The sequence below is a fragment of the Lithobates pipiens genome, unplaced genomic scaffold, assembly GCF_037356315.1.
Source record: "Lithobates pipiens isolate NorthernLeopardFrog02 unplaced genomic scaffold, aLitPip1_a1.2 Scaffold_79, whole genome shotgun sequence".
Classification (NCBI taxonomy): domain Eukaryota; kingdom Metazoa; phylum Chordata; class Amphibia; order Anura; family Ranidae; genus Lithobates; species Lithobates pipiens.
Window position 1 is genome coordinate 1,003,878 of NW_027507902.1, and position 21,257 is coordinate 1,025,134.

Genomic DNA, 21,257 nt, shown 5'->3' on the forward strand with positions numbered 1-21,257 from the left:
TATCTCGGGGTCACTTATAGCTAGAAACCCCAAATTTGGTATGCAAACACAATGGTACTAGCACTACAACATATCCAAATTTGGAGTTTCTAGCACCAAGTGACCCCGAGATACATGGCCCTAAAGTCGGGTCACACAATATTTTCGAATGTGGTTGAAATCATTTCGAATCCGGTAGAAATATTTTCGAATTTCGTTGAAATATTTTCGAATGTGGCCGATTTTTCAAATTCGGTAGAAAACTAAACTAATTTAAGGAAGATGACAAATATAACTAAACGAAATAATGAATTAACGAATTAAAACGAAAACGAAACAAATTTTTTCCGACAACCCCCCCGCCCCCCCCCCCCCAGACTGAGCTGGCCTTAAGCGTTGAATATATGGAGAGGGTGGGTCTTGGTGGTGACCAATTAATGAGTTTTATTGATTTCTAAAGTATAAATTATCTCCATGTAGTAGTGAAGAATAAAAGGTTGATAAGCTGGGATACATTTGAGTGATCTCTGTACTATGCTATACTATGGATCTGCTGGTCCTCCATTAATCCAAATTTTCCTCCACAGAAGGAAATCCAAATATCTGGCCTCTGTTAAAGAGGTCTTCCAACCTATCAAAGAGCGGGACACCCACCTGGGGAAGGTTGTAGGCGGGAGATATCCCAGGCTCCGCCCCCTGAAGATTAATAAGGGGGGAACATCCCACAATCCCTTTCTCTGGCACTTTACTTCAGGAGGCGGAGGTCACCAAGTCCTCGGAGCGATATTCCCCATCCGGTGTCCAGGACCTGTTTGTCCCTGATGGCAGCGGGTTTGTCCCCAAGACTCTGGTGTTGGTGGGGCCTCCTGGAATCGGTAAAACTCTGACCACACAGAGGATCATGCTGGACTGGGCCTCTGGAAAGCTCTACGCCGACCAGTTTCACTTTGTGTTCTATCTGAGCGGCAGACAAATAAATAAGATTACCGGCAATATCAACATTGAAGGACTTGTGACCAAAAGCACGAAGCTGCAGTTCTCGGAGAATCTGATCAAGTCGGCTCTCAATGATCCTTCCAAGGTTCTGATCATTCTTGATGGGTTTGATGAGTTGAGGTGGACCCTGGAAGATGATGGTGAGGACTATGAAGACCCCTTCGAGGAGACCCACAAAGAAACTCTTCTAAAATGTCTATTGAGCAAAGAGATCCTCAGAGACACCTCATTTCTTATTACAACCAGATCCATGTCCCTCAAGAAGATGAAGGACTTCGCTCGCTCCTCTTCTTCTGTAGAACTTCTGGGTTTTCGGAGGGAGATCTTGAACAATTTTGCCATCAGTTCTTTAACAGCAAAGACCAGGCAGAGCAGGCTGTGTCGGTTCTGAAAGAAAACCAAGTTCTGTTGGGTTTGAGTTCGGTTCCTTTGACCTGTTGGCTTGTCTGTAGGATCCTGAAGGTGGGAATGAAGGATGAGCTTAGCTCAGCAAACTGTAAAACTCTCACCTCCGTGTATCTGTCTTATCTCAGAAGCTTCCTCATCAATCAGGCAGCACCCAGCCAATACTCCAGTGTCTGAAGAACCTCTGTGCCTTGGCCAATGATGGGATCCTGGATCGGAGAAGCTTGTTTGATGAGGAGGATCTTGGAAGGAATGGACTGACTATATCAGAGGTGGCTTCTGTTTTCCCAAATGACAGCATTTTCCAGAAGAATGTGGAAGACCCAACCAACTACAGCTTCATTCACCTGAGTGTTCAGGAATTCTTTGCTGCTTTGTATTATGTGCTGGGAGAAGATGCTGAGGTTAAAGAGACCAAAGGGGTAAATGGAGATGCATTCCTCCCAAGAGTCTGTAGTGCAAGATCCCTGTTTTATCAGCCTAAACGTCACCCATATTTGAGCTCGACCATAAAGTTCCTCTTTGGCCTCCTCAATAATAAGCAGTTGAAGGACCTTGCAGATGTCGTTGGGTCCAGCGTTTCTTTAAAGAGCCAAACCGGCCATGGAAAAATGGCTGACTGCCGGAAAACCCTCTGAATTCTGTCCTGATGCACTAACCTGCTTCTACGAAGCTCAGGACGAGGCGTTGCGTAGCCGAGCGTTCAGTGCCCCCGACCTGCTTTTTCAGATGTGTTTTTACAGCTCATTCATGGAGAATGTTCATATTCGGGAGATGTTGTATTGTCTGGCAGACCGGGTGAGCTTTGGCTCCATTTGTCTGGAGGATCACCTGATGCGACCCAAGGACTTGGAATCGCTGTCCCCCTTCTTCCATGGATCTTCAAAGCTTTCGTAAGTATTAACCGGTCTAGTCTGTTTGTTCCAAAGTAACATCTGTCCATGATGTCCTACAAAATTGGCTTTCCTAGTTTGAGACATAATATAGCTTTGTTTACCTCTGAATACCAAGCATGATGTAAAATTGAATAACTACTAGAACTAAGTTTTCTTGAAGTGCCTTCAGCCAGTTAACCATTAGATTGAAGGATCTGGTATGGAAAAGCCTTACAGAATTATCATCGGCAAACTATTAACATAAGGTCAAGGCTATCCTGACCGTACCGGTACCTGTACCCTGGGCATCCTGTGTATGGGGCTCATCTGTACTGTCATGGCCTTCTACGATGCTGGACCTAATCCAGTGTCCAAGGTTCTCCAAGGTTTTTTTGGTTTTCTTCATGGAGGCCTTGTTTTAACTGCTTTTTGACCCTTAACAAATATTTTAAGGAAGGGCTCCTGGCTTGAAAAGTGTCCTGTAAAAGATCATTGCATTTTTTTTTTATTTCCTCCTTCAGCTTTACACGGTGCGGCTTTGCTGAGGACTTTGAGACTGGTGGAAAGGCTTCCTGGCTATCCAACCCAGACAGCAAGATCCAAGAACTGGAGTAAGTTTGTCCTCGTCTCATCTCTGGTCAGGCTGCTGGTGACCTAGGTTTGAACCTCTCTTGGGGCAGTCGTAGTGTCCTTCAGATTTTTAGAAGGGCTCATTATCCTAACTGGAAAGTTATTTTCACTGGTGGACATGCAGAGCTCTGGAGTATACGGTCTGTCACCAGAAGGTTGGACATTGACAGTTGCTCGTTCCTTTCATGGGCTATCCTCAGGTCTGTGGTCTGGTCACTACATAGGATCATTGAGTGAGCTGGGACTATAGGCACCACCAGATCTTGGGGGGGTCTAGTGTTCTCCGCTATGAAGGAAATGAGCAGAATCGTAATCTTGTTCTGAGCTGGACTTTTCTACGTCCTTGGACTACAATTTTTAAACTTTCTGCTCTCCTCGCAGGTTCCATGTTTGTGTGGTCGCCCCGTCCTTCTTCGAGGATCTTCGTTCTCTAATTTCTTCCAGCCGATCGCTCACCAAACTTGTCATAAGTCACCACACTCTGGAGGACTCCGCTTTGAAAATCATCTGCGATGGTCTGCGCCAGCCGGGCTGTACCCTGCGGGAACTGTCGTAAGTATTCTAGAAGGTGTTGGCTGGTTGTGAACAGACCCGGGTGATGCTAAAAACAAATATTGGAGAAACTTTATTTTTTTTCAAACTCCTATTCAATTTGTGAGGGACAATTTTCTGCTGCTTTATCGCCATCGGATGTCGTGATCCTTTTTTGAAAGTAAAAAATAAATAGTTGCTGTGCATTAGGCTGGCCAATGACAAAGCGTGTGGATGTCTACCTGTCCATCACCCAAGGCTGGTCCTCCCTCTGCTTCAGTAATGGACTCTACTCTTTTGGAAAGGCTCCACCAGATGATGGGACATTGTTGGTTGGCTTTTTCTACATTAGTGAGACTGTTTACTGATGAGGGGTGGTGGGTCAGGTCACCGACGAGGGTTGGGGTGTCGGCTTACAATTTTTCAAGTTTGTCCTTGGGTAAAATGAGGGTTCCTGTGAGGGTTTTCCCTCCATCTCGGGGTAATAAGGGGTGTCCTCATTGCTGCATGTTTGTTGGTCTCCTCTCCCTGTGCTTTGACATGTTCGTTTGGTCCAGTCTAAACACGCTGGATCCCAGATTCCCAATCTCTGATTTTTATCTGCAGGCTTGATGACTGCAACTTGGCCGCCACAGGCTGTGAGATCCTTGGCTCTGCCCTTAAAGAGAACCGCTCTCTGCACAAGTTGGATCTGGCACTGAATAAAATTGAGGACGACGGAGTGAAATTTCTATGTGAGGGGCTGAAGGATCCGGGCTGTACCCTACAGGAGCTGAGGTGAGTCCTCCGTCATATTTATAATGGAGGGGAGGATCCGGGCTGTACCCTACAGGAGCTGAGGTGAGTCCTCCGTCATATTTATAATGGAGGGGAGGATCCGGGCTGTACCCTACAGGAGCTGAGGTGAGTCCTCCATCATATTTATAATGGAGGGGAGGATCCGGGCTGTACCCTACAGGAGCTGAGGTGAGTCCTCCGTCATATTTATAATGGAGGGGAGGATCCGGGCTGTACTCTACAGGAGCTGAGGTGAGTTCTCCGTCATATTTATAATGGAGGGAAGGATCCGGGCTGTACCCTACAGGAGCTGAGGTGAGTCCCCCGTCATATTTATAATGGAGGGGAGGATCCGGGCTGTACTCTACAGGAGCTGAGGTGAGTTCTCCGTCATATTTATAATGGAGGGGAGGATCCGGGCTGTACCCTACAGGAGCTGAGGTGAGTCCTCCGTCATATTTATAATGGAGGGAAGGATCCGGGCTGTACCCTACAGGAGCTGAGGTGAGTCCTCCGTCATATTTATAATGGAGGGAAGGATCCAGGCTGTACCCTACAGGAGCTGAGGTGAGTCCTCCGTCATATTTATAATGGAGGGAAGGATCCAGGCTGTACCCTACAGGAGCTGAGTCCTCCGTCATATTTATAATGGAGGGGAGGATCCGGGCTGTACTCTGTGGGAGGTGAACCCTCCATCTTTATACTAGTGAAGGATCTGCGGAGTGTCGGGGTGGAGATGTTCAGCTGGATCTGACTGTGGAATAAAGTGTTTGGTGTCTTTCTATGAAGTATCGGGTCATGTTTGGCATTCAAGTTTCTGAATAACCGAATGTTCTAATAAAAGATAAACCTGTGACTGGGCGCCTCATCACTGGTGTCCATGTATGTCTCACTGTAAGGGGGCCCATAGACCACACATCCGAGTGCCGGGACCCACTGGGATCATCTCCCCACATCTTCTCCTTCCCTTCGGCATCCGGATTATGACCTCCCTATGGAGGGGGAGGCCTTAATGTGATCACCAGTAGACATGGTGCTTGTTGGTCCCAAGTAGCTCAAACCGTTGTAGATTCCCATTCTGGGAAGACTTCATCTCCTATAATAGAAATACTAGAAGGGCCGTGTCCCCCTCTTGGAGATCTGCATTCATTTCCTGTCCTGTAGACACGGCAGGAAGAGAATCTCAAGTGATGGAAATTTCCTTGTAGACGGTTGTCACCAGAGCAGGTGTCCCCATTGGAAGATTTCCTTCTATTCCTGTTCTGATGACAACACGCTATTGGATTTCCCTTTCAGTCCTAAATGGAGAAAATAATTCTTCCTAACAGGAATTGACGGCAACAAAAAAAACAGACGGGTTCCAATCTCTCCCCATCTCCTCTACAATTTCCCCCCTCATGACCCTCTAGAAGTGTTTATCAGGCTGTAGACACGGTAAGGACGCTCCATGGAAATACCAAGTTCTGACCGGACTTGTCCTCTCCTCCAGGATGGAATTCTGTGAGCTGACTCCGGCCTGCGGGGACTTCCTGAGCTCTGCTCTGATGACCAATCGATCGCTCACCACCTTGTATCTGAGAGATTGCAGCCTCCAGGGACTCCGGGGCCAAGCTGCTGTGTGAGGCGCTCCGCCAGCCGGGCTGCACTCTGAAGGAGCTGGTGTAAGTTCTGATGGGTACATTGTATGGGGGGGTGGGGGAGGTCTGATGGGTACATTGTATGGGGGTGCAGGTCTGATGGGTACATTGTATGGGGGGGGGGGGGTGGGGATGTCTGATGGGTACATTGTATGGGGGGGGGGGTGGGGGAGGTCTGATGGGTACATTGTATGGGGGTGCTGGGATGAGTTCACTTATGTATTTGAGGTCTGATGGGTACTGTGACAGACCGCCTGGCACCCCACCTGAATACCTCCGCCAAGATACAGCTTCCACTCTGGAAACTGGAACCAGGTATTATCGCTGAGCAGCCAAGAACTGGACGACACTAGCTTGGGTGCAAACTGGAACTGACTTTATTGTAAATTCACACAGAATTGGTTAAGAGCCTGATCACATCATCCTCAACGGTAATCAGCACCTCTAATCCACAGCCAGATACCCAGGCAATGCTTTGTCGGGACAGGGAGACCACCAGACAGTCCAGAAACAAGCTCACCCCCCCCCCCAATATAGAGTACATTCTGTCTTTTGGGTCATTGTGTAAGCTGTCCACTAGAAAAAGTGGAATTTATCGCCCCGTAGATTTCTTGATGTTTATTACGTTTCTTTCCCAAGTGAAGGAGCCTCTCCAACCCAGTCTGCAGGAAGGCCACCATGTTTGGTCTGACGGGTACATTGCATGAGGGTGGTGGGAGGTCTGATGGGTACATTGCATGAGGGTGGTGGGAGGTCTGACGGGTACATTGTATGAGGCTGGTGGGAGGTCTGATGGGTGGTGGGAGGTCTGATGGGTACATTGCATGAGGGTGGTGGGAGGTCTGATGGGTACATTGTATAAGGCTGGTGGGAGGTCTGATGGGTACATTGTATGAGGCTGGTGGGAGGTCTGATGGGTACATTGCATGAGGGTGGTGGGAGGTCTGATGGGTACATTGTATAAGGCTGGTGGGAGGTCTGATGGGTACATTGTATGAGGCTGGTGGGAGGTCTGATGGGTACATTGTATGAGGCTGGTGGGAGGTCTGATATTCGTATGGGCTGAGAGAATTGTTCTGATGTACTTGTAGAGAGGAAGGTGCGGGGTATGTACCTCTTCCAATATTGGACCTCCTCAGCAGATCTCGGGATGGCCATGTACACTGTACACCCTCTGGGGGGGACACTACCAGTATGAGGAGCCACCAAACTGAGTAATTCGAGTTCCTCCCCTCCCTCTATACACCAACCAATCCCGGCATGATAGTGTAGCATGGACAGCCTCCTGGATCTCCCACCATTGGTGAACAGACTGAACGCTGATTGTATGTCAATGAATCTGGTGGGGTCTGGTCACGTGGTCTTGTATCTCCTTGTTTGAGGTGAACGAGCCCACCCCTGAAGAGTACACTACACATGCAGTCTTTTGGGTACTTGTGTTTTCTGTCATAGAAAAGTCTATCAGAAAAAGTGGAATTTTATCTTCATGGATTTCTTGAGGGATATTGATAAATATTTCTGTCCCAACCCAGTCTGCAGGGGGACCACCATATTTAGTCTGATGGGTACGGTGGATCAGGGTGGTGGGAGGTCTGATGGGTACATGGCTGTATGGGCTGAGAAAATTGCTCTAATGTTGGTGTTGGAGGGTGATGCGGAGAATGTCCCGCTTCCAATAGTGGACCTCCTCAGCAGATCTCAGGGTGGCCAGGTACATTGTAATTCCAGTTCCTCCTCTATATACACCAACCAATCCCGGAATGATGGTGGGAAATGCAGGAGGACTTACACCATCCCTACTACACCAATGGTAAATGGACAGAGTGCTGCTTGTCTGGTAATCTGGTGACATGGTCTGATGGGGCTGGTCACATGGTCTAATGAATCTGGTCACATGGTCTTGTTTCATCTCTGCAGGTTGTTTGGGATGAACCTCACCAGCGCGTCCTGTGAGGATCTACAATCGGTTATTCTGACAAACCGGACCCTCACCAGCCTGAATGTGAGGGACAACAAGATTGGCGACTCCGGAGTGAAGCTCCTCTGTAAAGGGCTGAGTGACCCGAGCTGTACCCTGCAGGAGCTGATGTAAGGATTTGGCCAATGGTCTGCCAATCTAGCGCCAGGTCCGGGAGGTGATTGGGTAGAAGTTCTCATACGGGTTCTCTTTACAGATTATCTTCCTGTGAGCTGACCCAGGCGTCCTGTGAGGACCTCCGCTCAGTCCTCCTCACCAACCGATCTCTGACCAAACTGAGCCTCACCTGGAATAGTCTGGAGGATTCTGGAGTGAAAATTCTGTGTGAAGGGCTGAGAGACCCGGGCTGTACCCTGCAGGAGCTGGAGTGAGACTTCTATACACTATATGATGGACAACTAAACTCTGTATATGTGTTCCCTGCAATACCCCCACCCCCTTCCCTGAGTGCAGACCACCTTGAAAAATACCACAATCTTCCCATCCAGTCCTCCTCTCAGTGCACATGCTCAGTAGCCCCATTCATTCCTATGAAGCTAGTCTGCTTACCCATAGTAATGGGGCGGGGGGGGGGGGGGTGTGTCTGTCATGAGCAGTGGGAGGAGCGCCTTCCCTGATCTGGGTTCTTACAGGTGGCCCTGGCCTAGTCTTTAGAGAAATTCTTTGGGTGGTGGGGCCCTTGGGTGAGTGGTGGGGCTGTAGCCCCCCCGGGGCCCTTACAGTTGGCTCCTCTTTTGCTCTGTTCAGGTTTTTTATAAATGTCCGGCATAAATCTGACTCTCTATGGTTTCCTCCTCAGTCTGTACGGATGTGACCTGTCCTCCTCCTCCCTGGAAGATCTCTCCTCTGTGATCACCACCAGCCGATCTCTCACCAAACTGGATCTGGCAGGAAATAGGTTCACGGACACCGGAGTGAAGCCGCTATGTGAGGCGCTCCGGAACCCCGGCTGTACACTGCAGACATTCAGGTGAATGCTCCATCGTAACCCATGGTAACCTGGAGGTCTCTCCAGTAGAACTCCCCCCATATTTATCTCCTATTCCTCCTGTACAGGGGGGGTTATTGTAAGCTGACCGCATCCTGCGCTGAGGAAGTCATGGCCGTCATTAATACAAACCGCTCTCTGAAGGAGTTGGAAGTAACAAGTGAGGTTGAAGCGCCCCCTGCAGATCTGAACTCGCTGTTGGCAAGATTCGAACACCCGTCCATCACTGTGGAGAAAAACGAGTAAGTTTAGACTGCCTTGGCTGGGGGTGACCAACCTCCCAGGTAGGTTCTCTTTACATGAAGACTCCGCCCACAGTGGAGGCCTTCCCAATCAGGGTGCACCACCCCCATACTGAACCTTTGTCTTTCCTTGTAGTACCCAGGATGGACTATTCATCCACATCAAATACAAGAAACAAGAGTGAGTCGGACGTCCCGGAGGATCCCGACCTCCAATCCAAGGTAATCTAAAATTAAGATTGCTCCACCAAAATAGATTACAGTATGACGAGTTGATGCCGGGAAGTGGAATCTCCTGGTGCCTTCTAAATTGTTTTGGGGATTTCATGGTTCCCAGCCTTGGCGTCTCACTCCTCCTCTTTGCAGGTGTTGGGGTAACAATGCTCAGGCCTGAAACGAGTCCAACCCTCTCCATGACTGGTGATGAGATGCCATGGTATTGGCTGAAGGTTGTATAATCTGCAGGCCTTCCATGAATAATGGGTGGCAGTGGGTCTTCTAGGATGAGCATTGTGTGGGGAGAGCTACAGGATCCTTTCAGGACAAGCAATGAGTCTTCCAGGATGGCTCCTGGGTGATAGAGCAGTGGTGGGCCCTTTAGGATGAGCGAGTGGGTGGTGGGGTGGGATGAGGTTGGTGGGCCCTCTAGGATGAGTAGGTGTTAATGATGTCCAGAAAGAAATGGTAATGGGACTTCTTTTTATCTTCTAGGTGAGCCAGGTGACGGCCTTCACTGCACCTTATACAACGCCGGACTCCAAAGACTCGGGACGACCCCCGGATTATGGGTGGGGTGATCACCTCCTCCTAGGATTACTCCGATGATAACTGCACTATGTCTGTTTGGGATGGAACCTTCACACTGAAATGGAATGACCCAATCCTAAGGACGATTGCTCTGAACTCCCCATTTATTAAAATGCAGCAGAACAGTTTCTAGCACCACCTATTTTTGGATGGAGTAGTGGAAGTTTGTCCCTGCTGAGGACATTCTCTTCCCCCCCCCCCCCCCCATGGTGACCATTGTTGGTGGGACAGGAAGTGATGTAGAATCCAAAATGTCGCCAAAAAAAAGGGGGGGGGGTGGGGGTTGATCATCCAACCACGAGGATTCCACTCACTTCCTGTTGTGTCTCCAAGACAGGAAGTGATGAGTCAGACTGCAGTAGGCACCTTCTCTGCTCCATCCAAGACTGAAATACAAGTTTGACTTTAGATAATAATCCATTAAGGCGAGCTGAGCGGGGTGGACATATTCTACAAAGCAAAGTGCCTTATCGGGGGGGCCCCTGAACCCTTTTTTTTTTTTTTTTTTTTGTAGCTCCGCTGTTACCTGAGATACATTTGCACTGGATGGTTATTTGCACTACTGGTTCCCATGGCAACCTGCCTTCATTTATATTGGGGTGATTGGATCGTTCGGATTTCATTCTCACCTTTTTTGTATCAGAAATGTTTCCATAAAAATCTAATAAAGAGATTGCAAAGATGGCTGAATTGTGAGTGATTACTATATATAGTGTGTGGTGGTGTCACATGACCTGCAGAGGTGACGTCACTGGTGTCACATGACATCCAGCAAAGGCCTAAAGCTGGTCATAGACAGAATTTCAGGTAAATTCTCAGAACGTTTGTTTGTCGTTCAGAACAACTTTCATTAGATTTGTCATTCAGTAAAGTCCATTCAATCATTCGTTGTTAGAAATGTTTGAGAACTTTTCCACCCCGCTCCTTCCAATGGTCACCTCACTCCAGCTGGAAACAAACGTCCATTTGACCCAATAATGAGAGAATTAGAAGAATCACCTTCCTTGGATTGGATAGTTGAAGGGCCTCATTTTTAGGGTAAATCTCTAAAGTTTAGAACCGACATCTCCTAGTCTAGTAGGAAGAGAATTCTGGGATGTGAATACTGAGCGCCATCCAGAAATATCAGTTTTCATACAATCCAGATTGTTCAGGACGAGTAGAGGTGCATGGTATACCCTGGGCATGGTCTCTGAAATCCAGGCACAGGGGTGGAATCGTGTGGGTTTTGTCGCTTTTATATGTGTTGTTGGACTCGATATTTATATAGAAGGGTCTCCCATTTGTCTATGCAAGTTGAGGGATGAAGTGACGGTAGGGTCTCGGCAGCAAAGTCTCTAACTTATATGCAAAGTCAGAGCCCTGCAATACCGCTGACATGCCAAAAGTGCGGTAGGAAAGGCCATTGTGAGCAAGCCTGCCTAATCCCGACCCATATTTACAGTAAAGGGTTATAGGAAGTTGGGAGCAGGATGCATAATTGGATGGGAAACGTGTATATTATGGTGATGGGTTGATTCATGTTATGGTATAGTGTGACCTATGTGCATTGTAGGTTAGTAATATGGGTGAGAAAGGCCCTTGAGACTCTGTGTCGGATAGCTGGTTGATATGTTACTGTGAATGTGTGCTAGTGAATGGACACCCCTTGCCTGTACTGCATCCTGTCCTGAAAATACCGGAAAGGAGAATATACAGAAGGGTGACATGGAAGCTGTTGCTGAATGATGGTGGTGTGTCACTCAGTGGCAAAGCGCTACGTGTTGGGAAGCACAACGTGGTAAGACCATTATGGACTGTTCCATGGGAGCTGTTTCTGAAGCACATGTTGAAAACCGCAACACGTTACACAGCTAAGGACTGTTACATAGGTACTGGTTCGGAAACACATGTTGGGGATCAACACGCATTAAGACAGTTATGGACTGTTCAATAGGAGCCGTGTTGGAAGAAGGGTGGTATGCGCCTTTTAGGCACAAAGCGGCTTATGTTGGATACGAAAAATATGGTTTAGTATCATACAGAGGAGGTCTTGTGCTAGAATTATTGATTTTACTCCAGCGTGCATGGTGATGTGTAACGCAAACAATGTTTTCATAGCGTCCCCCTGTGTGTCATTTAATCTCAGTGTAAATACAGCTGGTCTGTGAAGACCTCAGGTTTGTTGGAGAACCTTGGTGAACAAATAGCATCATGAAGGCCAAGTAATACACCAGACAGGTCAGGGATAAAGTTGTGGAGAAGTATCAAGCCGGGTTAGGTGATATAGATATAAATCTATATATATTTATATCTCTCTCCCAAGCTTTGAACATCTCACAGAGCTCTGTTCAATCCATCATCGGAAAATGGAAAGAGCACAACTGCAAACCTACCAAGACATGGCCGTCCACCTAAACTGACCGGGCCGGGCAAGGAGAGCATTCATCAAAGAGTCAAGAGGTCCATGGTAACTCTGGAGGAGCTGCAGAGATCCACAGCTCAGGGGGGAGAATCTGTCCACAGGACAACTATTAGTCGTCTCTCCACAAATCTGCCCTTTATGGAAGAGTGACAAGAAGAAAGACATAAGAAGTCCTGTTTGTAGTTTGTGAGGAGCCATGTGGGGGAGGGGGCAGCAAACATGTGGAAGAAGGTGATCTGGTCAGATGAGATCAAAACTGAAGGGTGTCTGTGGGTATTTTGTGCCCATTTATGAGGTCAGGTACTGATGTTGGTTGCATGTTGGGCCTCACGTTGGGCACCAAACAAAAATACCTGGCTCACAATTGGCTTTCTAATTAATACCAAAGGTGTTCAGTAAGGTTGAAGTCAAGGCTGTCTGTGCAAGCCAATCATTCTTATGGTCCAAGTCATCCCAAAGGTGATCAGTAGGGTTGAAGTCAAGGCTGTCGGTGCAGGCCATTCACTCTCCTGGTCCAAGTCATCCCAAAGGTGATCAGTAGGGATGAGGTCAGGGCTCTGTACAAGACACCGAAGTTCCTCCACACCATATCTTTATGGAGCTGGCTTTGTACATGGGGTCTTCACCAAACTCTTAGTACAAAGTTGGAAGAGCACAATTGTCTCCAATGTCTTTGATCAATGGAGGATTACCAGAATCCATCACTGGAGACACCTGACCTCAGGTCATTGGAGGAGGGGTTCACATACTTTTGGTTATATTGTGTATGTTATTGGCTTCTGTGTTTAATTTGTTGTTGTGATGATAAAAGCTGGAGATGTGTCATTGTGAAGAAAGTTGGGATCAGGAGACGTGAGTGAAGAGAACGGGTCACCTGAGACGACCAGGTGACAGATGCACTCCGTAGGAGTGGGAAGTGCACCACTAAGGTAGTGGACCTTAGGACTGACTGCTGCAGATTGTACCCGGGGCGGTTCAGGACACAGGTCTACTGGATCACTAACACAGATCCCAGTGGGAGCTGGAGCATAGATTCCCCAGGGCGCGGAGTCTAAGAGCCAGCAGGTGTTCACCAGAGCCTCCAGTGGTAAGCATGGACTTCGCTGCAGTCTAGCTCCAGGTCCCGGCCCCTAGGGTCTCTCAGCTCACGGTAGACTACAGGAGAAGGAAGCAGCAGGCTGGAACGAGGATATTAAAGGGATAAGGCAGAGGTCAGGGCAACTAGCAGACAGGAACAACAGAGGACACGCCAAAGGTTCAGGGTCCCAGGCAGACGGATAGTCAGGGACACGCCAAAGGTTCAGGGTCCCAGGCAGACAGGGATAGTCGGGGAGACGCCAAAGGTTCAGGGTCCCAGGCAGACAGGGATAGTCAGGGACACGCCAAAGGTTCAGGGTCCCAGGCAAACAGGGATAGCCGGGGACACGCCAAAGGTTCAGGGTCACAGGCAGACAGGGATAGTCTGGGACACGCCAAAGGTTCAGGGTCACAGGCAGACGGGGATAGTCGGGGACACGCCAAAGGTTCAGGGTCCCAGGCAGACAGGGATAGTCAGGGACACGCCAAAGGTTCAGGGTCCCAGGCAGACAGGGATAGTCGGGGAGACGCCAATGGTTCAGGGTCCCAGGCAGACAGGGATAGTCAGGGACACGCCAAAGGTTCAGGGTCCCAGGCAAACAGGGATAGCCGGGGACACGCCAAAGGTTCAGGGTCACAGGCAGACAGGGATAGTCTGGGACACGCCAAAGGTTCAGGGTCACAGGCAGACGGGGATAGTCGGGACACGCCAAAGGTTCAGGGTCCCAGGCAGACGGGGATAGCCAGGGACACGCCAAAGGTTCAGGGTCACAAGCAGACAGGAATAGTCGAGAACACGCCAAGGTCGGTAACAGAGACAGCCATAGGGCACACGGCAAGCAGGAAGCCAAACGCACAATGGTTGATCAGCACCACTGGCTTGTGGTGCTCAGGTCAATATCGGGTTCCCTGGTAGGGCCCGGGGTGGAGCCATGCTTAGAGGAGAGGCTATAAAACCCACCAGGTGGAAGTGGTCGGCCTCTTAGTCTGAACACATGAGGGGGAAGATTACCGCAGAACCACGACAACGCGATAGGTAGACGTTTGGGGCCACCACAGATTTCAGTGACATATTTGGGTTCCTCCTGGAGGTGATGATGGATCTGAGGTGCTGAGGTCACCTCCTTTCCTCTGTACCTGGTGACATCATCTCCAGTGTTTCCTATTGGTGGACGGACTCCCATGGTCACCTCTTGGCTTCTATTGGAGATAAATTGTTGGCAAGAGAAGATTTGACATTTACACTCACCTCCTCCCCCGACACGAATGGACACTTATGAAATATCGTCGTTCTGATTTGGTGACCACAATACCTCATTGTAGCTTCCCGTTAGAGAGGCGGCCCTAGACCCTCCCCCGTCACTGCTCCTTCCCCCATCAGCAAAGACCAGGGGGCGCCGGATATCACTCCCCCGGTCATGTTACAGTGTCCAGGCCCACTGACTGGCCAACAGGTTGGGGTCACAAGGGAGGAAGTCACATGTCTGGAAGAAGCTGCGGAGGGGGGAGGGGAGTACAGGAGGGGGGCGGGGCCCTGCAAGGACAGAGTCTCTTTAAAGTTTAACTCCAACCCCAATTATTTACTCTTTCATACAACGGGGAAGAAAATTACTATCCATAATTTATTCCTGTCTGTGTCCCCATGGTGGAGATTTTCCTCACTTCCTGTCCTTGTGCCCCCTTTACAAGAAATGTGGGGAGTGAGTGTCACTTGGACGGGAAGTGGGATCATCTGTGTCCCCATCCTGGAGATGTCTCACTTCCTGTCCCTGTGACACCCATACAAGGAATGTGGGGAGTGAGTGTCACCTGGACAGGAAGTGAGATCACCTCTGTCCCCATCCTAGAGATTTCTCACTTCCTGTCCCTGTGACACCCATACAAGGAATGTGGGGACTGAGTGTCACTTGGACAGGAAATGTGATCACCTGTGTCCCCATGGAGGAGATTTCTCACTTCCTGTCCCTGTGACACCCTACAAGGAATGTGGAGAGTGAGTGTCACCTGAACAGGAAGTGGGATCATCTGTGTCCCCATCCTGGAGATGTCTTACTTCCTGTCCCTGTGACACCCTACAAGGAATGTGGAGAGTGAGTGTCACCGGGACAGGAAGTGTGCTCACCTGTGTCCCCATCCTGGAGATGTCTCACTTGCTGTCCCTGTGACACCCATACAAGGAATGTGGGGAATGAGTGTCACCAGGGCAGGAAGTGTGATCACCTGTGTCCCCATCCTGGAGATGTCTCACTTCCTGTCCCTGTGACACCCATACAAGAAATGTGGGGAATGAGTGTCACCAGGGCAGGAAGTGTGATCACCTGTGTCCCCATCCTGGAGATGTCTCACTTGCTGTCCCTGTGACACCCATACAAGGAATGTGGGGAATGAGTGTCACCAGGGCAGGAAGTGTGATCACCTGTGTCCCCATGGTGGAGATTTTTCCCACTTCCTGTCCCTGTGACACCTATACAAGGAATGTGGAGAGTGAGTGTCACCGGGACAGGAAGTGTGATCACCTGTGTCCTCATCCTGGAGATGTCTCACTTCCTGTCCCTGTGACACCCTACAAGGAATGTGGAGAGTGAGTGTCACCGGGACAGGAAGTGTGCTCACCTGTGTCCCCATCCTGGAGATGTCTCACTTGCTGTCCCTGTGACACCCATACAAGGAATGTGGGGAATGAGTGTCACCAGGGCAGGAAGTGTGATCACCTGTGTCCCCATCCTGGAGATGTCTCACTTGCTGTCCCTGTGACACCCATACAAGGAATGTGGGGAATGAGTGTCACCAGGGCAGGAAGTGTGATCACCTGTGTCCCCATGGTGGAGATTTTCCCCACTTCCTGTCCCTGTGACACCCATACAAGGAATGTGGAGAGTGAGTGTCACCGGGACAGGAAGTGTGATCACCTGTGTCCTCATCCTGGAGATGTCTCACTTGCTGTCCCTGTGACACCCATACAAGGAATGTGGGGAATGAGTGTCACCAGGGCAGGAAGTGTGATCACCTGTGTCCCCATGGAGGAGATTTTCCCCACTTCCTGTCCCTGTGACACCCATACAAGGAATGTGGAGAGTGAGTGTGACCGGGACAGGAAGTGTGATCACCTGTGTCCCCATGGTGGAGATTTTCTCCACTTCCTGTCCCTGTGACACCCATACAAGGAATGTGGAGAGTGAGTGTGACCGGGACAGGAAGTGTGATCACCTGTGTCCCCATAGTGGAGATTTTCCCCACTTCCTGTCCCTGTGACACCCATACAAGGAATGTGGAGAGTGAGTGTGACCGGGACAGGAAGTGTGATCACCTGTGTCCCCGTTGGAGAGATTCACCATCACACCCTCCAATAAGAACACAGGTGGCAGTAAAAGCCTCGCAACCCTTCCCCGCTCCGCCCCAAACAATGTAAAGTTCTGAGAGAAGAAAGAAATGGCACATTGTATGGAAAAGATTTCACATCACATTTATATTCAATATTCTGGCAGTGTGAACATCGGTGCGCTCCCGGGGTTGCAGCTGGCCCCTCCCCCTTCCCTGAGCTGGAAGCCGTCCAATCCAGAAAGGCCGCCGTCACAGAGACCGCCCCTTATCAGCAGGCCAATCAGAGGGGACAGTCATGTGACCGGCAGGCCAATCAGAGAACAGTCATGTGACCGGCAGGCCAATCAGAGAGAACAGTCATGTGACCGGCAGGCCAATCAGAGAGAACAGTCATGTGACCGGCAGGCCAATCAGAGAGAACAGTCATGTGACCGGCAGGCCAATCAGAGAGAACAGTCATGTGACCGGCAGGCCATTCAGAGAGAACAGTCATGTGACCGGCAGGCCATTCAGAGAACAGTCATGTGACCGGCAGGCCAATCAGAGAACAGTCATGTGACCGGCAGGCCAATCGGAGAACAGTCATGTGACCAGCAGGCCATTCAGAGAACAGTCATGTGACTGGCAGGCCAATCAGAGAACAGTCATGTGACTGGCAGGCCAATCAGAGAACAGTTATGTGACCGGCAGGCCAATCGGAGAGAACAGTCATGTGACCGGCAGGCCAATCAATCAGAGGAGAACAGTCATGTGACCGGCAGGCCAATCAGAGAACAGTCATGTGACCAGCGCACAGCACCCTATGGGGGGGGGGGAAGGTGTATTCATAGGCTGCACAGCAGATACAACTGTGCCCATCCCCCTCCGGAAGATGAAAATACGGGACCCTCCGGGAAGAAGAATACGGCAGATGGTGGGCTTTGTGTCGTTGAGGTCGGTTTGTGTAAATAAAGCTTATTGTCATCCTTGCAGATTGCATAAAGATTTCCGTGTGCGCCCTCACTGGGGGGGGAGGCGGTCCCAGGATGAACACGCCCCCAAGGTGGAGGTAGAGAGATGGTCACCATTGGTGGTGATGGTCCTTGGGCACCCGAAGTGAGAAGACCACCATGCGCCCCTCCTCCATGAACTACCTCAGCATCTTAGTTGGGTGGTCCTGACTTTTTGGCACCCCTTGGCCCCGTCTCGATCCGGTTCCTGGACCCTGAGACCCCCCTCACAGGAAGGAGATGGAGGACCCCGCATGGAGCCTCTGGTGGACCACCAGGTTGTGGTGGGTACTAAAGCTGCTGCCGCAGTCGGGGCAGGGGAAGGGCTTCTCGCCGGTGTGGACCCTCAGGTGGGCGGAGAAGTGGCCCCGGTGGATGAAGGACTTGTGGCAGTGGGGGCAGGAGAAGCGGCTCTCCTCGGCGTGGCTCCTCTGGTGGGCCATGAAGTGTCCATGGTGGATGAAGGATTTCCCGCACAGGGGGCAGGAGAACTTCTCCTCCTCGGCGTGGAGCCGCTGGTGGGCCAGGAAGTGGCCCCGGTGCATGAAGCTCTTGTGGCACAGCGGGCAGGTGAAGGGGTTCTCCATCTGGTGGCTCCTCAGGTGCTTGTTGAGGCTGCTCTTGATCCGGAAGGACTTGGCGCATTGGAAGCAGTGGAAGGGCCGCTCCCCGGAGTGGATCTTCTGGTGGGACAGGAAGTAGGACCTCTGTGAGAAGCATCTGCCGCACTCCGAGCAGCAGAAGGGCTTCTCGCCCGGGTACTGGGAGGACAGGAAGTGGGTCCTGTGGGAGAAGGCCTTGCCGCTGTCGCTGCAGAGGTAGGACATGGGGAACACTGAACCCTGGAGGGGGCGGCCATCTTCCCGCCGGGCCGATTCCAGGTCAGAGCGGTGAGGCGGGCCCTCCATGTTCAGGAAGTCTCCTTCTTCTCGGGGTTCCTCTTTAATATGGACAGACCTGTACTGAGTGTAGGCCACCGGGGTGAAGAGTTCTGAGAAGTTACTGTTGTCACAGGGCCAGTGCTCCTCTTTAATCTGGATGGAGGGGTGCAGAGGGTGGTGCACTGCCCACCCCAGAGCCCCCCCAACGTACAGGAAGGGTTCCCTCTTGATGTTCATCATGGTGTGATCTACGGGGGTGTCTCTGGGATCTCTCTCCTCACAGGAGCGGGGTTCTACTTTAGCTTTAGGAGGTGAATGCTGCTGCCCTGCCGTGTGGTTCCTGGTGGGATTTGGCCCCTCCCCCTCCTGGGTGGAGGCGGGTCTTCTCTCAGCTGCCCCTGTCAGCGATCCCTCCTTGTACGCCGTCAGCTTCTCGATGACCTTCTCTAGACAACTGCTCATCTTTGTCCCCGCTGATGTCATTTCCGGCGGAGTCCCTCCTGGGCGGAGCAACGGCGTCTCCTTCCTGAGGTGGAGTGCTTTTTGTTTATGGGAGGAGCAGCAGAGTCTCTCTCTTTATCCTGGGCGGAGTCTCTCTTATGCTGTGGCATCTGTCTCCCTCCTGGGCGGAGTCTCTAATCTGGAGAGGTGGAGTCTCTCTTCCTCATGGGCGGAGTGTCTATTCTACTGAGGTGGAGTCTCTATTCTACTGGGGTGGAGTCTCTAATCTACAGAGGTGGAGACTATATTCTACAGAGGTGGAGTCTCTCTTCCTCGTGGGCGGAGTCTCTATTCTACTGAGGTGGAGTCTCTCTTCCTTATGGGCGGAGCCTATATTCTACAGAGGTGGAGTCTCTCTTCCTTATGGGCGCAGCCTCTATTATACAGAGGTGGAGTCTCTCTTCCTCATAGGCGGAGTCTCTATTCTACAGAGGTGGAGTCTCTCTTCCTCATAGGCGGAGTCTCTATTCTACAGAGATGGAGTCTCTCTTCCTCATGGGCGGAGTGTCTATTCTACTGAGATGGAGTCTCTCTTCCTTGTGGGCGGAGTCTCTATTCTACTGGGGTAGAGTCTCTATTCTACTGGGGTGGAGTCTCTAATCTACAGAGGTGGAGTCTATATTCTACAGAGGTGGAGTCTCTCTTCCTCATGGGCAGAGCCTCTATTCTACAGAGGTGGAGTCTCTCTTCCTCATAGGCGGAGTCTCTATTCTACAGAGGTGGAGTCTCTCTTCCTCATGGGCGGAGTCTCTATTCTAGAGAGGTGGAGTCTCTCGCCCTCTTCTGTATACTGGGCACAGTCTCGCCCCTTCATGGGTGAAGTCTCTCTGCCTTATACATAAGTGGAGTTGTTGAGCAGTACTGTCTCTCTCTCTCTGTATTCTGGGTGGGGACTTTATTCCTCAAGGGTGGGGACTGTCTCCCTTATAGATGGAGCTCATGAGTTTCTATCTCTCCAGGGTGGGGCAGTGGGGACTCTTTCTGTATCCTGGGTGGAGTCTTTATTCCTGAAGAGTGGGGACTGTCTTCCTCATGGGTGGAGCAGTTGAGTTTCTCTCTCTCCAGGGTGGAGCAGTGGTGTTTCTCTCTCTGTATCCTGGGTGGAGTCTTTATTCCTCAAGGGTGGAGTCTCTCTCCCTCATGGGTGGAGCTGATGATTTCCTCTCACATTTCCGGGGTATCTAGAAGGAAGGAAAGCAGAAAGTAATTTCCTGTGTGGAGGGTGGAGTCCTGTGTATGTAGGGTGTGGCCTGCCTTGGAGCACCGCCCCTGAGCTCCTGTGTCTATTCTCAGTCAGTGTAGAGGGCGGAGTGGGAAAAGTTGGGCGGGGCAGGGACACAAATATACCTACACTGGGCGTCATTTTACCTGGAAGGTGAGTACTGTGGCCCCCCGGTGGCCACTGGCAGAGCTACATGGGGGGGATATGAATTTGTATTGTAAAGATCTTTGACCTGTGATTGGAGGAGGGGGGTGATGGCTGTGATTGGAGGAGGGGGGTGATTGGAGAAGGGGGGTGATGGCTGTGATTGGAGGAGGGGGGTGATGGCTGTGATTGGAGGAGGGGGGTGATTGGAGAAGGGGGGTGATGGCTGTGATTGGAGGAGGGGGGTGATGGCTGTGATTGGAGGAGGGGGTGATGGCTGTGATTGGAGGAGGGGGGTGATGGCTGTGATTGGAGGAGGGGGGTGATGGCTGTGATTGGAGGAGGGGGGTGATGGCTGTGATTGGAGAAGGGGGGTGATGGCTGTGATTGGAGGAGGGGGGTGATGGCTGTGATTGGAGAAGGGGGGTGATGGCTGTGATTGGAGGAGGGGGGTGATGGCTGTGATTGGAGGAGGGGGGTGATGGCTGTGATTGGAGGAGGGGGGTGATGGCTGTGATTGGAGGAGGGGGGTGATGGCTGTGATTGGAGAAGGGGGGTGATTGCTGTGATTGGAGGAGGGGGGTGATGGCTGTGATTGGAGAAGGGGGGTGATGGCTGTGATTGGAGAAGGGGGGTGATGGCTGTGATTGGAGGGGGGTGATTGTGATTGGAGGAGGGGGGTGATGGCTGTGATTGGAGGGGGGTGATGGCTGTGATTGGAGGAGGGGGCTGATTGCTGTGATTGGAGGAGGGGGCTGATTGCTGTGATTGGAGGAGGGGAATGATTGTATATATTGGGGGGAGGGGATTATTGTATATATTGGGGGGGAGGGGATGATTGTATATATTGGGGGAGGGGATGATTGTATATAT

At 50.7% G+C, this 21,257-nt stretch overlaps 2 protein-coding genes and 1 long non-coding RNA gene across 3 annotated transcripts in view; 2 read left to right on the plus strand and 1 right to left on the minus strand.

Moving 5' to 3' along the window:
* The window catches only part of LOC143960021 (uncharacterized), a 236,931-nt gene that overhangs the window by 11,408 nt on the left and 204,266 nt on the right, over positions 1-21,257 (plus strand). The window lies entirely within an intron of this gene.
* Positions 514-10,529, plus strand: LOC143959986 (NACHT, LRR and PYD domains-containing protein 14-like). The gene is given in 16 exon segments (XM_077468226.1): positions 514-690; positions 692-1,280; positions 1,283-1,522; positions 1,525-1,967; positions 1,969-2,273; positions 2,777-2,866; positions 3,267-3,437; positions 4,023-4,193; positions 5,683-5,788; positions 5,790-5,854; positions 7,748-7,918; positions 8,005-8,175; positions 8,608-8,778; positions 8,865-9,038; positions 9,175-9,260; positions 9,750-10,529. Coding segments are annotated over 15 exon segments (3,093 nt in total). The 3' UTR covers positions 9,224-9,260; positions 9,750-10,529.
* On the minus strand, positions 16,764-19,010 carry LOC143960016 (uncharacterized; the record flags this gene model as incomplete). The annotated part of the gene is given in 1 exon segment (XM_077468275.1): positions 16,764-19,010. A coding segment is annotated over 1 exon segment (1,137 nt). The 3' UTR covers positions 16,764-17,863.